The sequence below is a fragment of the Heptranchias perlo genome, chromosome 3 (genome assembly GCF_035084215.1).
Source record: "Heptranchias perlo isolate sHepPer1 chromosome 3, sHepPer1.hap1, whole genome shotgun sequence".
NCBI lineage: Eukaryota > Metazoa > Chordata > Chondrichthyes > Hexanchiformes > Hexanchidae > Heptranchias > Heptranchias perlo.
The window spans coordinates 7,864,375-7,890,472 of NC_090327.1; the positions used below are offsets into that span (position 1 = coordinate 7,864,375).

The following is a 26,098-nucleotide window of genomic DNA, read 5'->3' on the forward strand; positions in this document are numbered from 1 at the left end:
GTGCCAGGTATGACTCCAGCCACTGGAGAGTTTTCCCCGATTCCCATTGACTTCAATTTTACTAGGGCTCCTTGGTGCCACACTCGGTCAAATGCTGCCTTGATGTCAAGGGCAGTCACTCTCACCTCACCTCTGGAATTCAGCTCTTTTGTCCATGTTTGGACCAAGGCTGTAATGAGGTCTGGAGCCGAGTGGTCCTGGCGGAACCCAAACTGAGCATCGGTGAGCAGGTTATTGGTGAGTAAGTGCCGCTTGATAGCACTGTCGATGACACCTTCCATCACTTTGCTAATGATTGAGAGTAGACTGATGGGGCGGTAATTGGACGGATTGGATTTGTCCTGCTTTTTGTGGACAGGACATACCTGGGCAATTTTCCACATTGTCGGGTGGATGCCAGTGTTGTAGCTGTACTGGAACAGCTTGGCTGGAGGCGCAGCTAGTTCTGGAGCACAAGTCTTCAGCACTACAGCTGGGATGTTGTCGGGGCCCATAGCCTTTGCTGTATCCAGTGCACTCAGCCGTTTCTTGATATCACGTGGAGTGAATCGAATTGGCCGAAGACTGGCTTCCGTGATGGTGGGGATATCGGGAGGAGGCGGAGATGGATTATCCACTCGGCACTTCTGGCTGAAGATGGTTGCAAACGCTTCAGCCTTGTCTTTTGCACTCACGTGCTGGACTCCGCCATCATTGAGAATGGGGATGTTTGCAGAGCCTCCTCCTCCCGTTAGTTGTTTAATTGTCCACCACCATTCACGACTGGATGTGGCAGGACTGCAGAGCTTTGATCTGATCCGTTGGTTGTGGAATCACTTAGCTCTGTCTATAGCATGTTGCTTCCGCTGTTTAGCATGCATGTAGTCCTGAGTTGTAGCTTCACCAGGTTGGCACCTCATTTTTAGGTACGCCTGGTGCTGCTCCTGGCATGCTCTTCTACACTCCTCATTGAACCAGGGTTGATCCCCTGGCTTGTTGGTAATGGGAGAGTGAGGAATATGCCGGGCCATGAGGTTGCAGATTGTGCTGGAATACAATTCTGCTGCTGCTGATGGCCCACAGCGCCTCATGGATGCCCAATTTTGAGCTGCTAGATCTGTTCTGAATCTATCCCATTTAGCACGGTGGTAGTGCCACACAACACGTTGGATGGTGTCCTCAGTGCGAAGACGGGATTTCATCTCCACGAGGACTGTGCGGTGGTCACTCCTACCAATACTGTCATGGACAGATGCATTTGCGACAGGTAGATTGGTGAGGACAAGGTCAAGTAAGTTTTTCCCTCGTGTTGGTTCGCTCACCACCTGCCGCAGGCCCAGTCTAGCAGCTATGTCCTTCAGGACTCGGCCAGCTCGGTCAGTAGTGGTGCTACTGAGCCACTCTTGGTGATGGACATTGAAGTCCCCCACCCAGAGTACATTTTGTGCCCTTGCTACCCTCAGTGCTTCCTCCAAGTGGTGTTCAACATGGAGGAGGACTGATTCATCAGCTGAGGGAGGACGGTAGGTGGTAATCAGCAGGAGGTTTCCTTGCCCATGTTTGACCTGATGCCATGAGATTTCATGGGGTCCAGAGTCAATGTTGAGGACTCCCAGGGCCACTCCCTCCTGACTGTAGATCACTGTACCGCCACCTCTGGTGGGTCTGTCCTGCCGGTGGGACAGAACATTCCCAGGGATGGTGATGGAAGAGTCTGGGACGTTGGCTGAAAGATATGATTCTGTGAGTATGGCTATGTCAGGCTGTTGCTTGACTAGTCTGTGGGACAGCTCTCCCAATTTTGGCACAAGTCCCCAGATGTTAGTAAGGAGGACCTTGCAGGGTCGACTGGGCTTGGTGTTTTGCCGTTGTCGTGTCCGGTGCCTAGTGGTCCGATGCCGGGTGGTCCGTCCGGTTTTATTCTTATTATGACTTTTCGTAGCGAGATTTTACAACTGAGTGGCTTGCTGGGCCATTTCAGAGGGCAATTAAGAATCAACCACATTGCTGTGGGTCTGGAGTCACATATAGGCCAGACCGGGTAAGGGCGGCAGGCTTCCTTCCCTAAAGGACATTGGTGAACCAGATGGGTTTTTACGACAATCCGGTAGTTTCATGGCCATCATTACTGATACTAGTATTTTAATTCCAGATTTTTATTTAATTAATTGAATTTAATTAATTAATTGAATTTAAATTCGCCAGCTGCCGTGGCGGGATTTGAACTCATGACTCTGGATTTTAGTCCAGGCCTCTGGATTACTAGCCCAGTAACATAACCACTATGCTACCGTACCCATTCAGCCCCTCGTGCCTGCTCCACCATTTGATAAGATCATGGCTGATCTGTGATCGAGCTCCATATACCTGCCTTTGGCCCATATCCCTTAATACCTTTGGTTGCCAAAAAGCTATCTATCTCATTTAAATTTAGCAATTGAGCTAGTATCAATTGCCATTTGTGGAAGAGAGTTCCAAACTTCCACCACCCTTTGTGTGTAGAAATGTTTTCTAATCTCACTCCTGAAAGGTCTGGCTCTAATTTTTAGACTGTGCCCCCACTCCTAGAATCCACAACCAGCGGAAATAGTTTCTCTCTATCCACCCTATCCGTTCCCCTTAATATCTTATAAACTTCGATCAGATCACCCCTTAACCTTCGAAACTCTGGAGAATACAACCCCAATTTGTGTAATCTCTCCTCATAACTTAACCCTTGAAGTCCGGGTATCATTCTAGTAAACCTACGCTGCACTCCCTCCAAGGCCAATATGTCCTTCCAAAGGTGCGGTGTCCAGAACTGCTCACAGTACTCCAGGTGCGGTCTAACTAGGGTTTTGTATAACTGCAGCATAACTTCTGCCCCCTTGTACTCCAGTCCTCTTGATATGAAGGCCAGCATTCCATTCGCCTTCTGGATTATTTTCTGCACCTGTTCATGACACTTCAATGATCTATGTACCTGAACCCCTAAGTCCCTTTGGACATCCACAGTTTTTAACTTTTTACCATTTAGAAAGTACCCTGTTCTATCCTTTTTTGGTCCAAAGTGGATGACCTCACATTTGTCTACATTGAATTCCATTTGCCACAATTTTGCCCATTCACCCAATCAATATCCCTTTGTAATTTTATGTTTTCATCTACACTGCTTAAGGGGAAGCTAGATAAGTACATGAGGGAGAAAGGAATAGAAGGATGTGCTGACACAGTTAGATGAAGTAGGGAGGGAGTAGGCTCGTGTGGAGCATAAACACCAGCATGGACCTGTTGGGCTGAATGGCCTGTTTCTATGCAATAATAACCTTGTGAGCAGTCAACATCGGTTCAGTGGAGAAAGATCCTGATTGACCGAACTCTGACATTTTTGAGGAAGTGACCATCTAAGCAGACACTCGAAAGCCCAATGGCGTTGTGCACCAGGACTTCAAAAAGGTTTTTGTTAAACTAATAGTCTTTTGTGAGAACTTGTAAACACCAAGCTGTAGAGTTTCAGGGTATACCCTAGGAAGGAAAAAGGAACTTGGCAGAAAGGGAGAAAACAAGTGGGATTTAGAGAAGGTACGTCACAGTGGGGGGGAAAGAGAAGAGATGAGGGAAACAAAGTGGGGTACCCCAGCGATCAGTGTCAGACCACCGCTGTTTCAAACTTAGATCGATGACTTGGATTCAGAACCTCAATGCAAACGAGTCAAATTTACAGATGATAGCAAACGAGGGCACAATTTCAAAATTTGCAGATGACACAAAACTTGGAAATGTAGTAAACAGTGAGGAGGATAGTGATAGACTTCAAGAGGACAGACAGGCTGGTGGAATGGGCAGACACATGGCAGATGAAATTTAATGCAGAGATGTGTGAAGTGATCTATTTTGGCAGGAAGAACGAGGAGAGGCAATATATACTAAATGGTACAATTCTAAAGGGGGTCCAAGAACAGAGACCTGGAGGTATATGCGCACAAATCTTTGAAGGTGGCAGAACAGGTTGAGAAAGCAGTTAAAAAAAAAGCATATGGGATCCTGGGCTTTATAAATAGAAGCACAGAGTGCAAAAGCAAGTTATGTTGAACCTTTATAAAACACTGGTTCGGCCACAACTGGAGTATTGTGTTCAATTCTGGGCACAGAAGGATGTGAAGGCCTTCGAGAGGGTGCAGAAAAGATTTACTGGAATGATTCCAGGGATGAGGGATTTCAGTTACGTGGATAGACTGGAGAAGATGGTGTTGTTCTCCCTAGACCAGAGAAGGTAATGATGTGGAGATGCCGGTGATGGACTGGGATAGACAAATGTAAGGAGTTGTACAACACCAGGTTATAGTCCAACAGCTTTATTTGAAATCACAAGAGAAAAGCTCCGAAAGCTTGTGATTTCAAATAAAGCTGTTGGACTATAACCTGGTGTCGTACGACTCCTTACAGAGAAGGTTAAGAGGAGATTTGATAGAGGTGTTCAAAATAATGAAGGGTTTAGATAAAGTAAATAAAGAGAAACTGTTCCCATTGGCGGAAGGGTCGTGAACCAGAAGACACAGATTTAAGGTGATTGACAAAAGAACCAGAGGTGAGATGAGGAAAAGCTTCTTTACGCAGCGAGAAGTTACAATCTGGAATGCGCGGCCTGAAAGGTTGGTGGAAGCAAATTCAGTCGTGGCTTTTTAAAAAGGAATTGGATAAATACTTGAAGGGGAAAAAATGTGCAGAGCTATGGGGAAAGAGTGGGGGAATGGGACTAACTGGATTGCTCTTACAAAGAGCTGGCACGGGCTCAATGGCCTCCTTCAATGCTGTAACCATTCTATGATTCTAACTAGATGGGGAGCTCAGAAATTACCCCATTGAGCTGAATGAAGTAAGTGGTAGTACATGAGATTAAAAGCAGACAAACGTAAAGTATTGCACACAGGAAGAGAAAATAGGCAACACAGGAACTCCATAACAAGGGTGCCGAAAGAGACAGAGGAGACGCGACACTAAACATGTTCAATCAATTCAGAGCAGCAATCAACACATGCAATAGAATGTTGAAATACATAGAATGTACAGCACAGAAACAGGCCATTCGGCCCAACTGGTCTATGTTGGTCTTTATGCTCCACACGAGCCTCCTCCCACCCCTCTTCATCTAAACCGATCAGCATATCCTTCTATTCATTTCTCCCTCATGTGCTTGTCTACATAGTCAAAACAGTAGAATATAAGTCAGAGGAAGTCCAGATAAAACTGAGTGCCATGTCCAGTTCTGATCACCCAGATGTTCAACCACTGGAGCCAATAAAGAGAAGACCAACAAGGCTGATCCCTAATTCAAAGTTCTGAGTTATAGGGAAAGACTGGAGAAACTTTTTCAGCCGAGAAAGGAGGCATCTGAGGTGCAATTTTATAGATGTACATGACAGATACTTGAATGGACAAAATAATCTTGAAATATGACTAAATTGAGAAAGTAGTACAGGAGGACACAGATTAAAACTAATAAAAGGTAAACTCAGGACGGATATCAGGAAATTATTCTTTACACAAAGAATGGTCAATATATGGAACAGACTTCCAGATTAGTGGAGCTGACAACCTTGGAATTATTTAAGAAACAACTGGATGCTACAATATGGGGGCTTTAAGATCTTTCTGGATGGATTAATTAAAATGGCCTGAATGGCCACCTTCATTCATTATCTTGCTGTTTTTCAGTCCAGAGCCCCAGGAAAATGCCAGCAGTGAATATATTTGGATTTTAAGAGCATTTTCAAAAGTTAATGGGAAGACTGCAAGGCAATCAAAATTATTAACCGAGTGGTGTATAGTTGATATAGGCTGTAAAAAGTCACAAGAACACAATGGCAGTGAGCACAGTTGGTAAGAGTTAGAAATGCATTACCTGTACTTGAGGTAAAGAACAGGCTTCTTTCCCAATTGACTGCAGAGCAACATGAAGCTGGCCTTCTAAAATAAGCTGTTTATTGTCCTCTACAACATATGCCTGTAACAAAAAAGAAAATCAATTTCCATAGCAATTCCCACTGAAATTTTAGCAATTGTACAGTGCAAGACTGCATTACTTTTCTGTACTACATCCTGATCACAATTAATGCACCTATATTAAGAACAGTGTGAAACAAGAACACATCATTGCATCCATCAAGCCTGTTCCTTATATATCACCACATATAATTTGTTGACCAGCCATAGTTGGGCAAATCATTTAATCTCAAGGGCAAGTTCTGCACAACTACCCCATGACCTTTAAAGATAATTAAGCAAACTCCAGAATATTAACAAAAAGAGTAGATGTAGACAGCAAGTTTGTCCACCTCCGCAGAGGTGAAACAGATAAAACAAATTGCTGGTTGAGGATAAACATGGAGGTGGGGTAGCGTAATAGCCAGGAGCATTCCCACCTTTGAGGTGTATTTTTATGGTGATACGCCCCCATTAACTGAATACAGCGATCACTTTATAGCACTTATTGCATCAGGCTCGTTCTCTCGCCATCCACCCCTTTTCAGGCAAGGCCAAGCTGAGAGAACCTTGCTTGCAGGACTCTGATGGAACCATCACAAATGATTAGCTCCGTCTCCTTTGTCACCTATGTGGACCTGACAATTAACATTCAAACTATAACCAACCCCCCCAAACCCCTTGAACCAACATGCAACATGAACAGATAATCCTGCTATTCACCCAGTCTGTTTCTAGCCAGCGGTAAACTAATTAATTTGATCACCAGCTGGTGAGGTACCAAGATCCCATACAGAAATAGGTCTTTTCTCATAGAAAAGAGACAGCTCTGATTGGTTATACTGACATTGATCGACTCATTTATAATAGGAGCAGGATGAAGGTGAACGTATATTTCGTGGAATGCTATGGCTCTAGTTCTACTGGAACCATGGAAGTATCCTTGGAGTACAACTGGGCAAGGGTGAACAATGTTGCTCGAGATGTTAGATTAGTATCCTGAAGTTTTTGTGCATCTACATTAGGGTCAACAGACTAAAATCTGGAGCTTCTGTTCACATGACTTTGCAGCATGCTATATCAGATTTCCAAACAAAGTTCTTTGATCGGTAAGGAGATCTGTAACCTGGTAAACCATAATATAGCTCGCCTCCAACTCTACTTCAATCAATCTGTTGTTAAAACCCTCATGCATGCCGTTCTGCCTATCCCAATACTTTCTTGGCTAGCCTCCCATCCTTAATCCTCTGTAAAATTCAACTCACCCAAAACTCTGCTGCCCGTATCTTATCCTGGTCATCTCCATTGGCTCCTGTTCCCCCAATGTTTCAAATTTAAAATTCTCATGTTTAATTCCCTTCAGGGCCCCAACATTCCCCATCTCTAACCTGCTCCTGCTCCACAAGCCCCCCTCCCAACTCTCCATTTCTCTGGCTGACCTCATCACACCTCTTGCCTTTGCTCCACCATTGGCGGCCGTGGCTTCAGTCAGCTAAGCCCCATGCTCTTGAATTCCTTCCCTAAACCAAATCGCCACCTCCCTCTCCTCCTTTAAGACCCACCTTAAAACTCAACTCTTTGACCAAGGTTTTGATCATACTTCCCAATGTCCCCTCCTTTGGCACAACAACGATTTTTTTGATTAGACTTCTATGAAGAGTTTTGGGACATTTTTCTATGCTAAAGGTGCCAGATAACAGCAAGTGATGGTTCAGAATTCATCTATCTTGGTGACAGAATCAATGTGAGAAAATTTCCAATGAGATGAGATAGGAGAGGCAGAGACTGAAAAGATGGTATAATTTTAAAGGGGGTGCAGGAACAGAGAGACCTGGGGTGTATATACACAAATCTTTGAAGGTGGCAGGACAAGTTGAGAAGGCTATTAAAAAAGCATGCGGGATCCTGGGCTTTATTAATAGAGGCATACAGCACAAAAGCAAGGAAGTCATGACAAGCGTTTATAAAACACTGGTTAGGCCTCAGCTGGAGTAGTGTTCAATTCTGGACACCCTTTTTGGGAAGAATGTCAAGGCCTTAGAGAGGGTGCAGAAGAGATTTACTAGAATGGTGCCAGGGATGAGGGTTTTCAGTTATGTGGAGAGACTGGAGAAGCTGGGGTCATTTTCCTTAGAGCAGAAATGGTTAAGCAGAGATTTGATGGAGGTGTTCAAAATCATGAAGGGTTTTGACAGTAAATAAGGAGAAGCTCTTTCCAGTGGCAGAAGGGTTGGTAACCAGAGGACACAAATTTAAGGTGATTGGCAGAAGAACCAGAGGCGACATGAGGAAACATTTTTTTAGGCAGCGAGTTGTAATGATCTGGAATGCACTGTCTGAAAGGGTGTTGGAAGTAGATTCAATAGTAACTTTCAAAAGGGAACTGGATAAATACTTGAAGGAAAAGAAAATTACAGGGCCATGGGGAAAGAGCAATTTGTTGAGTCACTTTTATAACCAAGTTAATAGAAGACATTAATACAAGTTGTATGGAGCTACTTGTGGGATTTTCGGAGTATAGACCACCAACAGCTCACAGGTGAGTCGCAAGTGTTTTAAGGAATTCTCATAATACACTAGAAACTGCCACAGCTTACCTGAAAAGAGTCAAATGCATTTTCAACTAGAGTACATTATGATTTTTCTTCATATTGCAATTGTATTAAATGGATCATAACAGGATAAGGAAGAACAATCTTAAAATCACTTTCAATTTAGAAAGAGGTCTGAAAGTACCTTGAGTTTTCTCCCCCCAGTAAAATAACCTTATTATTCAGTTTGTTCCAAACAATACCTTTTAATGTACAGCTGTTCATCATAAATGCTAATTTGTTGTACCAACCTTCCATAATACTATAATATTGAGATCCACCTCACTACACTTCTGTACCAATTTGGTAAAACCGCCAGTTTTTGGTCTCCCAGGTCCCATAGTTGACTGTAGTGTTGTCTTTCGAGATCGTGCAGCATAGCAACTTTGAAAGAAAAAGTCTGCACACGGAGTGGTTGCACTGATTATCTGTAAAACAAAACAGAAGTAAACTCTCACTTAGAATCAAACCACAAGATCATATCCTGAACTTGCAAACTGCCCTGCAACCCAACAATTGCAATCCACAGCAGCCAACAAAATGCCTCCAGGATGGTATACACTGAAATTGTCATGAGATAAAAACCCAGACCTCTTTAAAAAAAAAATTGAAAATATTAACATCAGCAGATTAACTTGACTGCAAGTAGAGCTAAAAGACGCTCTTGTAGCAATGTGCGTCATGGAAGATATCAGATTGGAAGCAACACTACGATATAGAGGCACTGGGGAAGGTGCAAAAAAGATTCACAAAGATGATACCAGAACTGAGACGATACACTTATCAGGAAAGGCTGAACAGGCTGGGGCTATTTTCACTACAAGTGAAAGCTGAGGGGTGACCTGATAGAGGTCTTCAAGATTATGAAAGGGTTTGATAGGGTAGACAGAGAAGCTCTACTTGCCAACAAAAAACAGCTATGGACAAGAGGTAAGGGACAACATAAAACTAAAACATACAAAAGTGCAAAAAATAGCTCAGATCCTGGTGACTGGGAGACATACAAAGAACAGCAACAGGTAACAAAACAGATGGTAAGAGCTACAAAAAGGGAGTATGAAAAGAAACTGGCAGGGGATGTCAAGATCAACACAATTTTTATTATATTAGGAAAAAAAAAGGGTGGTCAAGAGCAATACGGGCCCCTTAAAAACTGATAATGGTGATATTATAAATGAAAATAAGGAAATGGTGCACGTTAAATAATTAGTTTGCACCAGTATTTACAGTAAAGAGGATAGCATGCCGGACACCCCAAGGAAACTAATTTTGAATCAGGGACGGGGACTCACCATAATTAACGTATGCAAATTAACTAATGAAGAAAATAATGGCACAAAAGAGTGACAAATCCTTAGGACCAGATGGTTTCCATCCCAGGGATTTAAAGGAAGTAGGTGAAAACATTGCAGAAGCCCTAACTATAATCTTCAAAAGTTCTCTTGATTCAGGAACCATTCCTTTAGATTGGAAAATTGCACATCGCACCACTATTTAAGAAAGGTGAGCGGGAACTATAGACCAGCTAGCCTAACATCTGTTGGCAGGAAATCACTAGAGCCTATAATTAAGGATCGAGTGTCTGAATACCTTGAAAATTTTCAGCTGATCAGAGAGCCAGCGTGGATTTGTAAAGGGTAGGTCATGCCTGACGAACCTGATTGAAATTTTTGAAGAGGTGACTAAAGTATTGGACAGGGGAATGTCTAGGGACGTTGTTTATGTGGAGTTCTGGAAAGCATTCGATAAAGTCCCTCAGAAGAGACTGTTAGCTAAAGCTGAAGCTCATGGAATTGAGGACAAATTATTGACCTGGTTAGGAAATCGGCTGAGCAGCAGGAGACAGAGAGTAGGGATAACGGGCAGGTACTCAAATTGGCAGGGTGTGACTAGTGGTGTCCCACAGGGATCTGTGTTAGGGCCTCAATTATTCACAATATTTATTAACAACTTAGATGATGGGATAGAGCGCCATATATTCAAGTTTCCTGATGACACAAAGATAGGCAGCATTGTAAACAGTGTAGCTAGAAGCATAAAATTACAGAGATATTAATAGATTAAGTGAATGGGCAAAACTGTGGCAAATGGATTTCAATGTAGGCAAGTGTGAGCAATGTAGGCAAGGATAGATCAACCTTTTAAACAAAAACAGTGAGGTCCAAAGAGACTTAGGGGTCCATGTCCATAGATTAAAATGTCATGGACAAGTACAGAAAAAAATCAAAAAGGCTAATGGAATGCTGGCCTTTATATCTAGAGGACTGGAATACAAGGGGGTAGAAGTTATGCTACAGCTATACAAAGCCCTGGTTAGACCACACCTGGAGTACTGACGAAGGGTCATCGACCTGAAACGTTAACCCTTTCTTTCTCCAAAGAGGCTGCCTGATTTGCTGAGTGTTTCCAACATTTTCTGTTTTTATATCAGATTTCCAGAATCTGCAGTAGTTTGCTTTTGGTTTACTAGCATGCTATCTGGACTCCAAGGGTCAAATTTTGAGGAGAGATTATACAAACTAGGGTTGTATTCCCTGGAATTTAGAAGATTACGGGGCGATTTGATTGAAGTTTAAGGGTAGATAGAGAGAAACTATTTCCGCTGGCTGGGGAGTCTAGCACTCGGGGACATAGCCTAAAAATTAGCGCCAGGACTTTCAGGAGTGAAGTTAGAAAACACTTCTACACGCAAAAGGGCAACATGATATCCCTGTAAACTTTTGGCAGCGTTCACAATTTTGTGGAAGTGGCTTACACAATATATAATAGATCAACATTCTCAGCTGAGAAAAATCAAGGAAATAAGAGCGATTTGTGGTCAGCAAGAATGGGGTTTCCAACATGTGAAATGCCATTAGGCATATTAAGTAACCCTTGCTTTTGAAGAGTTATATACATCAGAAATTTTTCCCAAACAAAAATGGGTGATATCACTCCTAATGCATAACAGTTGGCTAGTCTGGAATCAGCAGCTACTTTACGAGGTCATCTTGTGCCTGTAAGCACTGAACTTTATTTGCAGGAAGCTATGTAACAATTTGTACAATTTTGAAGTCTTTATTCTCTGTTTCTCAATCAACGTGAAGTAGTCCTTTAGTGCAGAGCCAAAACAATAACCTTTCCTTCAACCTTTTAATCAGACATATCACCTCCTTTTCTAGTAATAACTCAAACTCAATCACTCAATCTTGCCATGATTACAATCAACTCCGCACCCACCCACCCCCACCCTACCCTTTGCAGGAGTGGATATGTGAAACAGATACCCAGAGAAAGCAGTTGATTCAGGGCCAACTGGTGTCTTTAAATAGTAGCTGGATCAGCATTGATTAAGAAGTGTGATTGATGGTTATTGATATTTAACATGGCTTGATTTTTTTTTGAGGGGGTCAGGGAGGAAAGTTCAGAGTGGAATCATGCAGTAACATTTGGATGGAACAGGTTCGATGAACGGAACGGCCGTTTATTATTCTAGATTGTGTGTACTTACTGTAGGGTGCCTCCAATGTTATTGGCTGGTCATGATAACTACAAGGTCTTGTTAGCATAAGTCAATCACATCCACAACACACAAGTCAACCTTCTAAACAAAAACATACTTCCTTTTTTAAAGTCTGTTTCATGTTTATATTAAAAACATGCACTCCACTTGTCTTTCTATTCAATTTTTAACATTCACTTCTTGAAAAAAAACACCATCTGGCCATGTCCTGACCCATTCAGCCTCTAATCTACTTGAATTGTATCTTCCCTCCCCCTCTGAGTTCAACCACATGCAGAAGTCCCAGCAAACTCAGTCTCACTGCTCTGCCAGATCCAAACCCACCTACATTCCCTTTCCAATGGTGGAGCTATAACTAGGAAATTAAACAGTGAATTTCAATGGAAATTTGGAAATAGATTTACAATAAAATAGATCCTGTGCGGAAGAAAAATATCAGATAAAATAAGTAGAGTAAGTTTCAGAGTGAACAAAGTGACAGGAAGATGAAGAGTGTGACAGACGCATATACAGGGACACATATCATACACACACACACACACAAACAGAAAAGAGGAAAAGATAGACTGAGGGAGAACTAATTAAGAAACAGAGCAGAGAAATTGACGTAGTGCGAGAGAGAGAGAAGGCCTGAAAGAGTGGATGAACAAAGATAGAGGGGCACAAAGAATCAGAGTGGATGAGGAGTAGAAACGGTGCTTTTTGGTCCATAAGTAATGCCAGAGATTATTATTATTCATAAAGATACAGAAATACTGAGATTACGAGGCAGCAATCTTTATTTTGGGGGGGGGGGGGGCTTTGATGATTGATCAAAACTACTTGATCATCTTGTTATCAAGGGCTTTAAATGACAGCAGAGATTACTGCTTCATCACCGCTCCTGTATATTCATTATTCTCTGTTTTTCGCAAAGCTGATGTAAGCATATCATCTATTTACAAAGTAACATACTTATAAAATATGCTTCCTCACCCATGTGATGAATATTGGAGACATGATTCACTCAATTCTGAAAGTACCTGCCATCACACCAGTCTCCAGAGGTCTACAGGGAACCATGGGAGATCAGAATTCAAGATCAGCCCAGAGCCCAGCACAAAGGCAAGTGAACTTGAAGAGCCAAAACCAATTGGTACTTCTGGCTTTCCCAGCCGAGTTGCCTCCCATCAGTATCCAGGCCAGTCCTAAAGGAATGCAATCAGGTTCACATGTAATGCCACTCCTTGGAGAGGTTCACTGGTGGGAGAGCTGATCCACAATGTCAGGCTCGGCCTCCAATGTCTGGAGAGGAGCAGTAAAGCTGTGTGTGCTTTCTTATAATTAACTCCTCAAATCAATGAGGTTCACAACATTGAATGCTAGATTTATTAAGTATACAGAAATTAAACACTCAATACTTAGGACAAAAACCTTGCGAGTTTGGTGGGAGGACTCAAACACGTTACAGTTCCAATCTCAGTATACAGGCTGTCGACCTTTGAATCCTATGTATCTGTCCCAACACCCACTTTAATACCTTTTTTGTTACCTCTTCTATGTGACAATCGACACATTTCTGCATTGGCAAATACAACGCCGTATAAGGTGAATTTTAATGAGCTTCTTCCCTTGTCTCTTACCAATAACTTAGCTTTAACGAGTTATTTTTCCATAAACCGGTACAACTCCCCTTCACAGATCTTGTAGGTATAGCAGAGGCGGCCATTCTGCCCTTCATGCCTGTGCCAGCTCTTTGAAAGAGCTATCCATTTATTCCTACTCCCCCGCTCTTTCCCCATCGCCCATTTTCCCATCAAGTATTTATCCAATCCCCTTTTGAAAGTTACTATTGAATCAGTTTCCACCGCCCTTTCAGGTAGTGCATTCCAGATCGCAATAACTCGCTGCGTAAAAGAATGTTTCCTCGTGTCGCCTCTGGCTTTTTTTTTTGCTGATCACCTTAAATCGTTGTCCTCTGGTTACCGACCCTTCTACCACTGAAAACAGTTTCTCCTTATTTACTCTATCAAAACCTTTCATGATTTTGAACATCTATCAAATCTCCCTTTAACCTTGAGAACAACCCCAGCTTCTCCAGTCTCTCCACATCACTAAATCCCTCATCCCTGGTGCTCAGAATTGAACAATCATCCAGCTGCGGCATAACCAGTGTTTTAAAGGTTTAGCATAACTTTCTTGCTTTTGTACTCTATGCCTCCATTAATAAAGTCCTGCAGAACTAACTTATCATCAACTGATTAAAGTTCTCTGCAGTATGTACTAGAATATTTGTAAATTAGGTTTATTGTCTTATACTGACCATTGCTTGGTCAGTCTTAATTCAACAGTTCAGTGGTCACTGCATCTACAATGACATACTTCCTCATGTAACAGGCAAAAGCTAAAGGTTACTATTACTACAATATGAAGAGAAATCAATAGCAGAATAACATTAGCAGAACTCAACAGTCTGATGAACTCTTCCCTTACATTTCTGTCCAATTTTCTCCTCATACTCTTCTCCTAAAGGAGGCAACTCCTGCTCACATAAAATTCCACATGCAGCAACAGCCTTTGCGTACCATCAAGTCATTTACGCGCAAGCCAAGATGGCAAATGACAGTGGGCGAAATCATTTGCGAAGCCCATCACAAACAAACCCAACATACGCACGGTTCCAGTGGGTATTGGTGAATATTGACCAGGAGTCACTGCTAATCATCTCTAGCCTAGAAATACTGGGGTGAAACGCAGTGCCTTTGCAGACTTGGCTAAGATTGGTTAACTAAGCATATAGCGAATGTTACATAGGAACAGGAGTCGGCCATTCAGCCCCTCGTGCCTGCTCCGCCATTTGATAAGATCATGGCTGATCTGTGATCCAACTCCATATACCTGCCTTTGGCCCATATCCCTTAATACCTTTGGTTGCCAAAAAGCTATTTATCTCAGAATTGTCTGATGTAAAAACCTCAATACCACATCAATAGTTCATCTATTTACTGAGCCAGTGCCATCAGAACTCTCCAGTGCCATCATCTTTTGCTTCTGTACTTTCACGAGTTTAGTTATTCAAACAAGCTCAGTGAGTATAACACGTAAAATGTGGAACAAGCTTCCATAAAACGTCCTAATTCCACCAGACTTTACAAGTTGAATTTAATAAACTAATAATTTGTGGGCTGGCATCAGAAAAAACCCCACAAGTCACCAGATTGTTGTAAAATCCCATTGGTTCACTCGCTCCTCCAAGAAATTGAACCTGCCACCTATACCCGTCCTAGCCTACATGTGACTAAGCCTAGAGAACTTGGGTGCATACTTAGGGTCATCATTGACCAGAAACTTAACTGGACCAGCCATATAAATACTGTGGCTACAAGAGCAGGTCAGAGGCTGGGTATTCAGCAGCGAGTGACTCACCTCCTGACTCCCCAAAGCATTTCCACCATCTACAAGGCACAAGTCTGGAGTGTGATGGAATACTCTCCACTTGCCTGGATGAGTGCAGCTCCAACAAAGCTCAAGAAGCTCGACACCATCCAGCACAAAACAGCCCGCTTGATTGGCACCCCATCCACCACCCTAAACATTCACTCCCTTCACCACCGACGCACAGTGGCTGCAGTGCGTACCATCCACAGGATGCAATGCAGCAAGTCGCAAAGGCTTCTTCGACAGCACCTCCTAAACCCGCGACCTCTACCACCTAGAAGGACAAGAGCAGCAGGCACATGGGAACACCAACTGCACGTTCCCCTCCAAGTCTCACACCATCGGCGTTCCTTCATCGTCGCTGGGTCAAAATCCTGGAACTCCCTTCCTAACAGCACTGTGGGAGAACTGTCACCACACGGACTGTAGCGGTTCAAGAAGGCGGCTCATCACCACCTTCTCAAGGGCAATTAGGGATGGGCAATAAATGCCGGCCTCGCCAGCGATGCCCACATCCCATGAACGAATAAAAAGTGTGTAGGGTTCCTGCTGGAATTTACCAAGCTTAAAACTGCAGATTATCAGCAGTGAGCATTGGTGTCCAACCAACTCGGAAATTAACTTGCCAGGTTCTCAAGTGGAAATAACAACAGAATCTAGTGATAGGTAAAAGATCATGGCACATGACATGGTTGATTCTCAATGCTCGGTGAAGTGGCCTAGCAAATCATCCAGTTGTAATTTTTTTTTACAATAATGCTAACGTTTCAACAAAAAAGTCCACCACTACCTTTTCAGGACATCTAGAAATGGGCAATAAACATCAGTGTCACCCACATACCAAACAAAAAGAAACTGGTATAACCCACATAAGAATCTGTCCCAGCAACTGTAAGATTAACTGCAAGAAACACCAACTGTGAATTTGAATAGAAAGGAATTACAAGCTTGCTCACCTGTTCATTTCCCAGAACGATATCTGCAAATATATACCTTCCTTCTGTACATGAGGTAGCTAAGAAAGTGAAAAAAATTAACATGATTCACCTTAATTCTACTGTAGTCACCATTATAAATGTGAGGTTATATCAAGAAAAATACGACTGCAAGCATCCAAATTTATGACCTCACCTTCTGAACTTTGACATCTCGTTGCTCTGAAACATAGTTTTGCTCTCTCTCGACTACTGAGCTTTGCATCTGAAATGCGAAAGTTAAAAGGATATTATACAAGCTCTAAATACCAAATCTACTTCATTAAAGCAGCAATACTGCATTACAAAATGTTCATGCTAGACTGCAGATCTATTCTGTGTAAATAAATGTAGTCATGTACTGCAATGGAAAGCAGGTGCAGGCTTCCTTTTTTTGTTAAAAAAAAAGAGTATGATAGAGAAAAAGTACTGGAGAAACTAATGGGATTAAAAGCCAATAAATCCCCTGGACCTGATGGCCTACACCCAAGGATTCTAAAAGAGGTGGTTGCAGAGATAGTGGATGCATTGGTTATGATCTTCCAAATTTCCCTAGATTCTGGAACAGTCCCAGCGGATTGGAAGGTAGCAAATGTAACCCCGCTATTCAAGAAAGGAGGGAAAGAGAAAACAGGGAACTACTGGCCAGTTAGCCTGACATCAGTCGTCAGGAAAATGTTGGAATCCATTATTAAGTAAGCGGTAACAGGGCACTTAGAACACCATATGATTAGGTAGAGTAAACAAGGTTTTATGAAAGGGTAATCGTGTTTGACAAATCTATTAGAGTTTTTTTGAGGATGTAACTAGCAGGGTTGATAAAGGAGAACCAGAGAATATAGTATATTTGGATTTTCAAAAGGCATTCGATAAGGTGCCACTTAAAAAGGCTGTTATGCCAGATAAGGGCTCATGGGGTTGGGGGTAATATATTGAGGGTTGGTTAATGGACAGAAAACAGAGTAGGGATAAACAGGTCATTTTCAGGTTAGCAGGCTGTAACTAGTGGGGTGTCGCAAAGCTCGGCGCTCGGGCCTCAGCTATTTACAATCTATATTGATGACTTAGATGAAGGGACCAAGTGTAATGTATCCAAGTTTGCTAACGATACAAAGCTAGATGGGAAAGTAAGCTGTGAGGAGGACACAAAGTCTGCAAAGGGATATAGACAGGTTAATGAGCTGGTAAGAAGGTGGCAGATGGAGTATAATGTGTGGAAATGTGAGGTTATTCACTTTAGAAACGGTATTTTTTTAAATGGTGAGAAACTATTAAATGTTGGTGTTCAGAGAGATTTGGGTGTCCTCGTACAAGATACACAAAGTTAACATGCAGGTTCGGCAAGCAATTCGGAAGGCAAATGGAATGTAGGCCTTTATTGCAAGGGGGTTGGAGTACACGAGTAAGAAAGTCTTACTACAATTGTATAGGGCTTTGGTGAGATCTTACCTGAAGTACTGTAGGCAGTTTTGGTCTCCTTATCTAAGGATATACTTGCCTTCGAGGCAGTGCAACAAAAGTTCACTAGATTAATTCCTGGGATGAGAGGGTTGTCCTATGAGGAGAGATTGAGTAGAATGGGCCTATACTCTCTGGAGTTTCCCCTGACTGGAGTCTAGAACTAGAGGGCATAGTCGCAGGATAAGGGGTCGGCCATTTAAGACTGAGATGAGGAGGAATTTCTTCACTCAGAGGGTTATGAATCTTTGGAATTCTCTACCCCAGAGGAGTGTAGATGCTGAGTCATTGAGTATATTCATGGCTGAGATAGACAGATTTTTGGATTCTAGGGGAATCAAGGGGTATGGGGATCAGGCAGGAAAGTGGAGTTGAGGTCAAAGATCAGCCATGATCTTACTGAATGGCAGAGCAGGCTCGAGGGGCCGTCTGGCCGACTCCTGCTCCTATTTCTTATGTTCTTATGACCTACAGGATTTATGTCCTGAGTGTAGGAAGACCGAATAAATTATGGAGATGGCATGTTTTTCAAGTGATAAGCCAGTAAAAAACCTTCCACAAGTATGCATCGTTCAACAAGTATAAACAATGCTCGAAAATTTCCAATGTGAAAAATAATGCTGATGCGCAAAGTTAATTTCCCCAAACGTAGGTGTGCAAATTTTGTATCGTTAAAATCTAACTGCTAGATTCATTAAAAGCTTAATTGCCTCTAGCTGAATTTAAAAGTTATTAAAAAGGGATACATTCTGATGAGGTTTACTTTGTGAAGGATTCCATTTTTCATCTTGAAGGTCCCAGTAGAACAATAATTATACACAGTGTTCTTAGAATCTGAAAGATAATGGATGATATAACTGTGTGCATTCTTTTTTTGCCAACTCTACAGCTTTGTAACTGACTGCTCTCAGTGCTTAAGGTTGAAGTTTTCCACCAGCAAGCTTAGTTTTCATGTCCACTTCTGAGTTTGACCTTTGCTTAAATGCACCTGTCCTTACCTGCAAGGCAAACCCACAGCCTCCCTCTCAGTTGTCACCTACTTCTGTGAACAGTATCTCCCCTCTGTTCCACTTGCTCTTAATCATCAACTAAGGAAGTTCTGCTAGGGTCTGGATTTCACAACCTTTGGGGTTGGAAGTTTACCAGGTTTCCTGAAAATTGGTCACAGTAACTGGGAGATTCCTTTCCAACATAGGAAGCAACAAATAGGTGATACGGTTTCCCCCAGCAATAGTGGTTGGCTTAACACAATCTACTACTGACATACACAAATTAATTTACACTAACATTGAAACAGATCAAACTTAAAACCCTTCATGATCTTACCCCTCCCTATCTCTATTGCCTTTCCTAGTCCTACAACCCTGAGTACTCTGCTTTTTGCATCTGATTATGCTTCTGTGAAGTACCTCGGGTCATTTTTCTATGTTAAAGGGGGCTATAATAATGAATCAGAGATGCTACGAAGTGATTTGTAGTCTTCCTACATTATACTCAAATTGCCAATCTAAGACTTTTCAAGATTAAAACAAATCCTGGTTTATGATAGAATAGTGAAATAAATATAGCCCTTCAACATGTATAAAATTGCCCTATGCACTTCGGCTTGTCCTTTAATTTGCTTTGTTTTTAGAAGGTACTGATGAGACATTCTACATCAACATACAGAATAGATTGAACTTTAGTATGTACAAGGAGGAGATGAGACACCTACATTTACCATTGCTGTCACATTAAAATACAGAACAAGTAGAAATATCAGGCAAAAATCACAAACAAACCTTTATCTTCATCAGGATTTATACATTTCTGCAGCCTCCAATGCTCGCTACCACTCGACACCTGGATTATGTGGAATTCCCTTACACCTGCTTCACTCTGAAAGATCAAGTCCTTTATTAATATTACACCTGCAATGTATTAAGAAACTAAATACCAATTGTTTAAGCTAAGAAACTTGAAGTGGATTTTAGCACCTAGGATATATTTTCATTTTTGCATCTTTGAGGTGTTTGTATCCCGAGTTTACTCATGCCCCATTGTGGTACCATGTGCACCTCTCCTTCCAATGATCTGTTTTACACAATGCTATAGTATAAGTGCTCCCCTGATATTTTTGCTGTTTTTCATGTCTGCAAAGTTCTGAAATTGTTTCAAATTTTTATTTGTGCCTAGAGAGCACTTTTCTACCATCATGCAGCCCACAGTAAGCTGCAATTTGGACACATGTATCTATAATACATTTAATTTTTTAAAAATTAAGTTTGGTGCCCAAGACTCAATGTAATGGACTTCTAAACAGAAACATTAATTTTAACAGATTTCCCCCACCCCCAGTGTTTAAAGTTTTGTATTGTGGTATGCTAAAATCGCTGCTGGTTGTTGCAGGGCAGATTCCATTGTGCTCTGGGTGGTGTTTTATGTTTTCCTGCTGCTCCCCATCCCTTGTGATGTGTGGTGGTGCATAAGAAATGACGACATAAAACCAATGCATTATATAAAAATCAGGAGAGAATGCACAAGTTTAAAATGGGGACTTGACTTAGATTGTGCCCCATGCTCCCCGGACCTCTAACTGCACTTCAGCTGAAGACTACACTGCCCCTGAATCCACTTGCAACTCTACGGTAGGTCAAATAGTAATATTTAAAAATAAAGACAAGTGTACTGTTTTCAAAAAAAAAACTTCAATTTTGCACGATTTAAGTTCTGTTTTTAAAAACATTGATCAATCGAATGCATTATTGCCACTGCCAGTGGATGAACATATTTCTAATGGTTTTCGGCAGAAATTTGTCTAAATATCAGTGACATTATCATTACAAATGTTGGCTTAAATAATTATGGTTTTAAATTATGGAACTAGAATCTGTAGTAAATCAGTTTACTGGGAAGTTAAACAAAATTCCTCAAAAGACAAATCAGAGATTACATTGCCAAGAATACGCAATATTTCTTTTGGACTTTTTAAATACACACACAGAGCTAAAGTGCCTGCTTTGGGAGATAGTTTATCCTCCACATGAAATTACTTTGCTCTGTATCAAAGGAAGCTGCTATCAGATATTTAATTGATCAGATTTCTTCAATACATTTCAGCACGTTTCAATAACTTACCGTATTAATATTCGCCACATCCAAGAACACCAGCAGATTATCACCGTCACTCTTCCCTTCAGCATCTAGGACATTACTTCTGCATGCTGTTGCTCTCACACTTAGAGAACGACTGGTACATATTATCGCTGTGTGTCTTAGCACTCGGTGACTGGTGGAAGAAACATATTTCACTAATGGACTTGTACTGAAGATAAATCGTACAACAGCAAAATCACGCAAATTCTTGGAATATGTCCACACGTGGCAAGCGACAGGTGCAGATCAGGGCTTTCACCAACCCACTTAGCATTTAAAATCAGTTAGAATCATAGAATGATACAGCACAGGAGATGGCCATTCGGTCCATCGTGCCTGTGCCGGCTCTTTGAAAGCTAGCCAATTAGTCCCTTTCCCCATAGCCCTGCAAATGTTTCCCCTTCAAGTATTTATCCAATTCCCTTTTGAAAGTTATTACTGAATCTGCTTCCACCACCCTTTCAGGCAGCGCATTCCAGATCAATACAACTCACTGCGTTAAAAAACTCATCCCACCTCTGGTTCTTTTGCCAATTACCTTAAATCTGTGTCCTCTGGTGACTGATCCTTCTGCCACTGGAAAGAGTGTCTCCTTATTTACTCTATCAAAACCCTTCATGATTTTGAACACCTCTATTAAATCTCCCGTTAAACTTCTCTGCTCTAAGGAGAACAACCTCAGATTCATTAGTCTTGCCACATAACTGAAATCCCTCATCGCTGGTACCATTCTAGTAAATCTCTGCAGCACCCTGTCTAAGGCCTCGACATCCTTCCTGAAGTGCGGTGTCCAGAATTGGACACAATACTCCGGCTGGGGCCTAACCAGTGATTTATGACTGCTTAGCACAACTCCCTTACTTTTGTATTCTACGCCTCATAATTCTGTAATTATCTCCAGCCACGCAAATATGAGTGGAACAGATACATACTTAAGTGCAGCTACTAAATAAAATTACAAGTAGCTAAAAAACATCAGATCGCCCATGGTGTTGCTCATGGTCAGTCAGAAGAAACACTTTTCTGGCATGTAAAACAAAATACATGAGGGCCATTTATGGTGATTGAAGTCAAACTGTTCTTATTACACAGAACTGTGGGACTTTTAGCAGTATTTATGGGTTCAAATTACATGACTATATTTGTATTTTTGAGATCAGTAGTCATGACTATTAACATTATCCATGCTTTTGTTACCTCCAGACTTGACTATTCCAATGCTCTCCTGACCGATCTCCCACACTGCACCCTCTGTAAACTTGAGCTCATCCAAAACTCTGCTGCCCATATCCTAACTCGCACCAAGTCCCACTCACCAATCACTCCTGTGCTCACTGACCTACATTGGCTCCCAGTATAGGAACGCCTCGATTTTAAAATTATCATCCTTGTTCTCAAATCCCTCCATGGCCTCGCCCCTCCCTATCTCTGTAACCTCCTCCAGCCCTACAACCCTCGAGATCACTCCATTCCTCCAATTCTGGCCTCTTGCGCAATCCTTCCTAAACTTCTCCACCTCTTTACCCCTCTCTCCTCCTTCGAGACTCCCCTCAAAACCTACCTATTTAATCAAGCTTTTGGCTGCCTGCCCTAATATCGCTACATGGCTCAGTATCAAATCTTGTTTGATAGTAAAACTTCCCCAGGTACTTAATAAGCACTATGTTATAGATGCTGTATAAATGCAAGTTACTGTTGTTAAGCTAAGTACTCAATTTTATCTTACTATTTTTATATATACAAAAAGGGTCAGACGACAAAGCTTTCAAGGACTTGAGAGGAAGAGTTTGGAGGTGGGGCGTTAGTTTGCAAGGCAGAGGGGTCGGTGGTGGGTTTTTGGAGGGTAGGTGATAACAGCGGTTTTGAAAGGGATGGGGACAATACCAGAGGAGAGGGAACCATTTAAAATATCAGCTAGCATGGGGGCCAAGAGGGTAAGTTGGTCACAGGTTGCCAGATATCAATCAGGAGCAAGAACTTCAGCTGACTCTAATTGTAGACTTCTGTTGGTAAATAGAATTCAATCACAGGAAACTAAATTCATTAGCAAATTAGTTTCAGCAAAAAAAAAATGCCTGCGTCTACTGGGAAATCAATAAAGAGTTGGCATTTTCTCAACTCAATTACACAGAAGTTCTGAAGCCTTGGAAATCCCTGCTTTTTTATAATTTCATCCATTTATCTGACCACAATCTTTCAAACAACGTTGGATTTGATAGTTATGACAAAAGGTTGCCAAATTAATCTCTGTTCAGGAAGGGAGAGATATAAACCACAGATATTGATCAGTCAACCCAACATCAATAAAGGGTGAGCATAAGAATCAAAGAATAGGTGAAGTACGGAAAGAGGACCTTCGAGTCCGTGCCAATAATAAAAAGATTGACATTCACTCAATGACATAGGTGCATTAAGGACAGCCAACACAGATCTGTAAAAGGCAAGCTGTATCCGACAAATAAATGATTTGAGGAAATAATCATAATAAAGGAAATGTATTGGATGTTGTGTAGATGGATTTTCAAAAGGCATTTAGTAAGGTGCTGCTTTACAGACGTGGTTTTAAAGGGAATGTGAAAACATGGAAAGGAAGTTGGCAGAAGGACAAAAAACAGCAGTGGTTAATGGATGCTTTTCAGAATAGAGGGACGAAACATTGGTGTCTCCAAGGAATTTTCGGCATAGAATGAGGTCATTCGGCCCATCGTGTCCGCGCCGGCCAAAAATGAGCCACCCAGCCTAATCCCACTTCCCAGCACTTGGTCCGTAGCCTTGTAGGTCATGGCACTTCAGGTGCACATCCAGGTTCTTTCTAAAATGTGATGAGGGTTTCTGCCTCTACCACCCTTTCAGGCAGAGAGTTCCAGACCCCCACCACCCTCTGGTGAAAAAAAATCTTTCCTCAGCTCCCCTCCAATCCTTCTACCAATCACTTTAAATCTATGCCCCCTGGTTATTGACCTCTCTGCTAAGGGAAATAGGTCCTCCCTATCCACTATCTAGGCCCCACAATTTTGTACACCTCAATTACATCTCTCCTCAGCTTCCTCTGTTCCAAAGAGAACAACCCCAGCCTATCCAATCGTTCCTCATAGCTAAAATTCTCCAGTCCCAACATCCTCGTAAATCTCCTCTGTACCCTCTCTAGTGCTATTACATCCTTTCTGTAAAAGCGGTGACCAGAACTGAACAGTACTCAAGCTGTGGCCTGACCAGTGTTTTATACAGTTCCAGCATAACCTCCCTGCTCTTTTATTCTATGCCTCAGCTAATAAAGGAAAGTATTCCATATGCCTTCTTAACCAACTTATTTACCTGTCCTGCTACCTTCAGGGATCTGTGGACATGCGCTCCAAGGTCCCTTTGTTCCTCTACACCTCAGTATCCTCCCATTTATTGTGTATTCCCTTGCCTTGTTTGCCCTCCCCAAATGCATTACCTCTCACTTCTCCGGATTGAATTCCATTTGCCACTTTTCTGCCCACCTGACCAGTCCATTGATGTCTTCCTGCAGTCTACAGCTTTCCTCCTCACTATCAACCACACGACCAATTTTTGTATCATCCGCAAACTTCTTGATCAAGCCCCCTACATTCAAATCCAAATCATTGATATATACCACAAAAAGCAACGGACCTAGTAGAGCCCTGCAGGACCCCAATGGAAACAGCCCTCCAGTCACAAAAACACCCGGCGACCATTATCCTTTGCTTCCTGCCGCTGAGTCAATTTTGGATCCAACTTGTCACTCTTCCTTGGATCCCATGGGCTTGTACTTTCCTGACCAGTCTGCCATGTGGGACCTTGTCAAAAGCCTTGCTAAAATCCATGTAGACGACATCAAATGCACTACCCTCATCAATCCTCCTTATTACCTCCTCAAAAAATGCAATGAAACTAGTCAGACACGACCTTGTTGACACAAATCCATGTTGACTGTCCTTGATTACTCTGTGCCTTTCTAAGTGGCGATTTATCCTGTCTCCTGTCCACCAGAGGTTATGATGTGGAGATGCCGGTGATGGACTGGGGTTGACAATTGTAAACAATTTTACAACACCAAGTTATAGTCCAGCAATTTTATTTTAAATTCACAAGCTTTCGGAGATTTTCTCCTTCCTCAGGCAAATGTTTCAAGATCTCCTTGAAGCCTACGCGTAGGCTTCAAGGAGATCTTGAAACATTTGCCTGAGGAAGGAGAAAATCTCCGAAAGCTTGTGAATTTAAAATAAAATTGCTGGACTATAACTTGGTGTTGTAAAATTGTTTACAATCACCAGAGGTTAGACTGACTGGCCTGTAAATATTCTGTCTATCCCTCGCTCCCCTTTTTAAACAATGGTACAACATTAGCAGTCCTCCAATCCTCCGGCACCACACCTGTATCCAGTGAGGATTGGAAAATGATGGTCACAGCCTCCGCTATTACCTCCTTTGCTTCTTTTAACAGCCTGGATACATTTCATCCTGGCCTGGTGATTTATCTACTTTCAAAGATGCCAATCCCCTTAATACTTGCCCTCTCACTATGTTTATCCCATCCTATACTTCACACTCCTCCTCCTCCTCAACTACAATTAGAACAACTTACTGCTTATCCTTGTCTAAATAAATGTATCTCTACAAGCATACGTGGAGTATAAATGATCTGGACTCTAGTACATGGGACACACTAAATTTTCAGATGAGAATAATAGGGACTATGGTTAATTGTGAAGACCAAGTGACTTCATAAAGACATGGGCAGTTCGTAGGTTGGGCAGACTGATGTCAGTTAAAATTTGAGACCATCCATACAGCTGGCTCTGCTGCTTCCCCCTTCCCTTTCCACACAAGCCAATACTCCCCCCAGTCCTAGCCCTGATCCCACATCCTTGTCTGGTTTCTCAATCGCTCCTTATGCCTCCTGAGTTCATCTTATCCATGAGATCCACCTCGTCTCGATTCCGTTCCCAATAACGATCGCAGCCTTCCTTCCCGACACTGGCATTACTCCAAGCTTCCCATCCTGTCTGTTCCTTCATTAGCAATCACTTTTGCTCACCACGCCAGTTCTCTGGAATTTCCTTCCAAAATCCCTC

At 42.1% G+C, this 26,098-nt stretch overlaps 1 protein-coding gene across 2 annotated transcripts in view; it reads right to left on the reverse strand.

Annotated features, from left to right (window-relative positions):
* The window catches only part of trappc8 (trafficking protein particle complex subunit 8), a 151,875-nt gene that overhangs the window by 11,868 nt on the left and 113,909 nt on the right, over positions 1–26,098 (reverse strand). For both annotated transcript variants that reach the window (XM_067977999.1, XM_067977994.1), the window contains 6 exons: positions 21,000–21,150; positions 19,664–19,760; positions 16,582–16,650; positions 16,407–16,465; positions 8,783–8,959; positions 5,861–5,962 (listed from right to left, as the gene is read on the reverse strand). In XM_067977999.1, the coding sequence (XP_067834100.1) occupies positions 5,861–5,962; positions 8,783–8,959; positions 16,407–16,465; positions 16,582–16,650; positions 19,664–19,760; positions 21,000–21,150 (655 nt within the window). The remainder of the gene's footprint in view (positions 1–5,860; positions 5,963–8,782; positions 8,960–16,406; positions 16,466–16,581; positions 16,651–19,663; positions 19,761–20,999; positions 21,151–26,098) is intronic.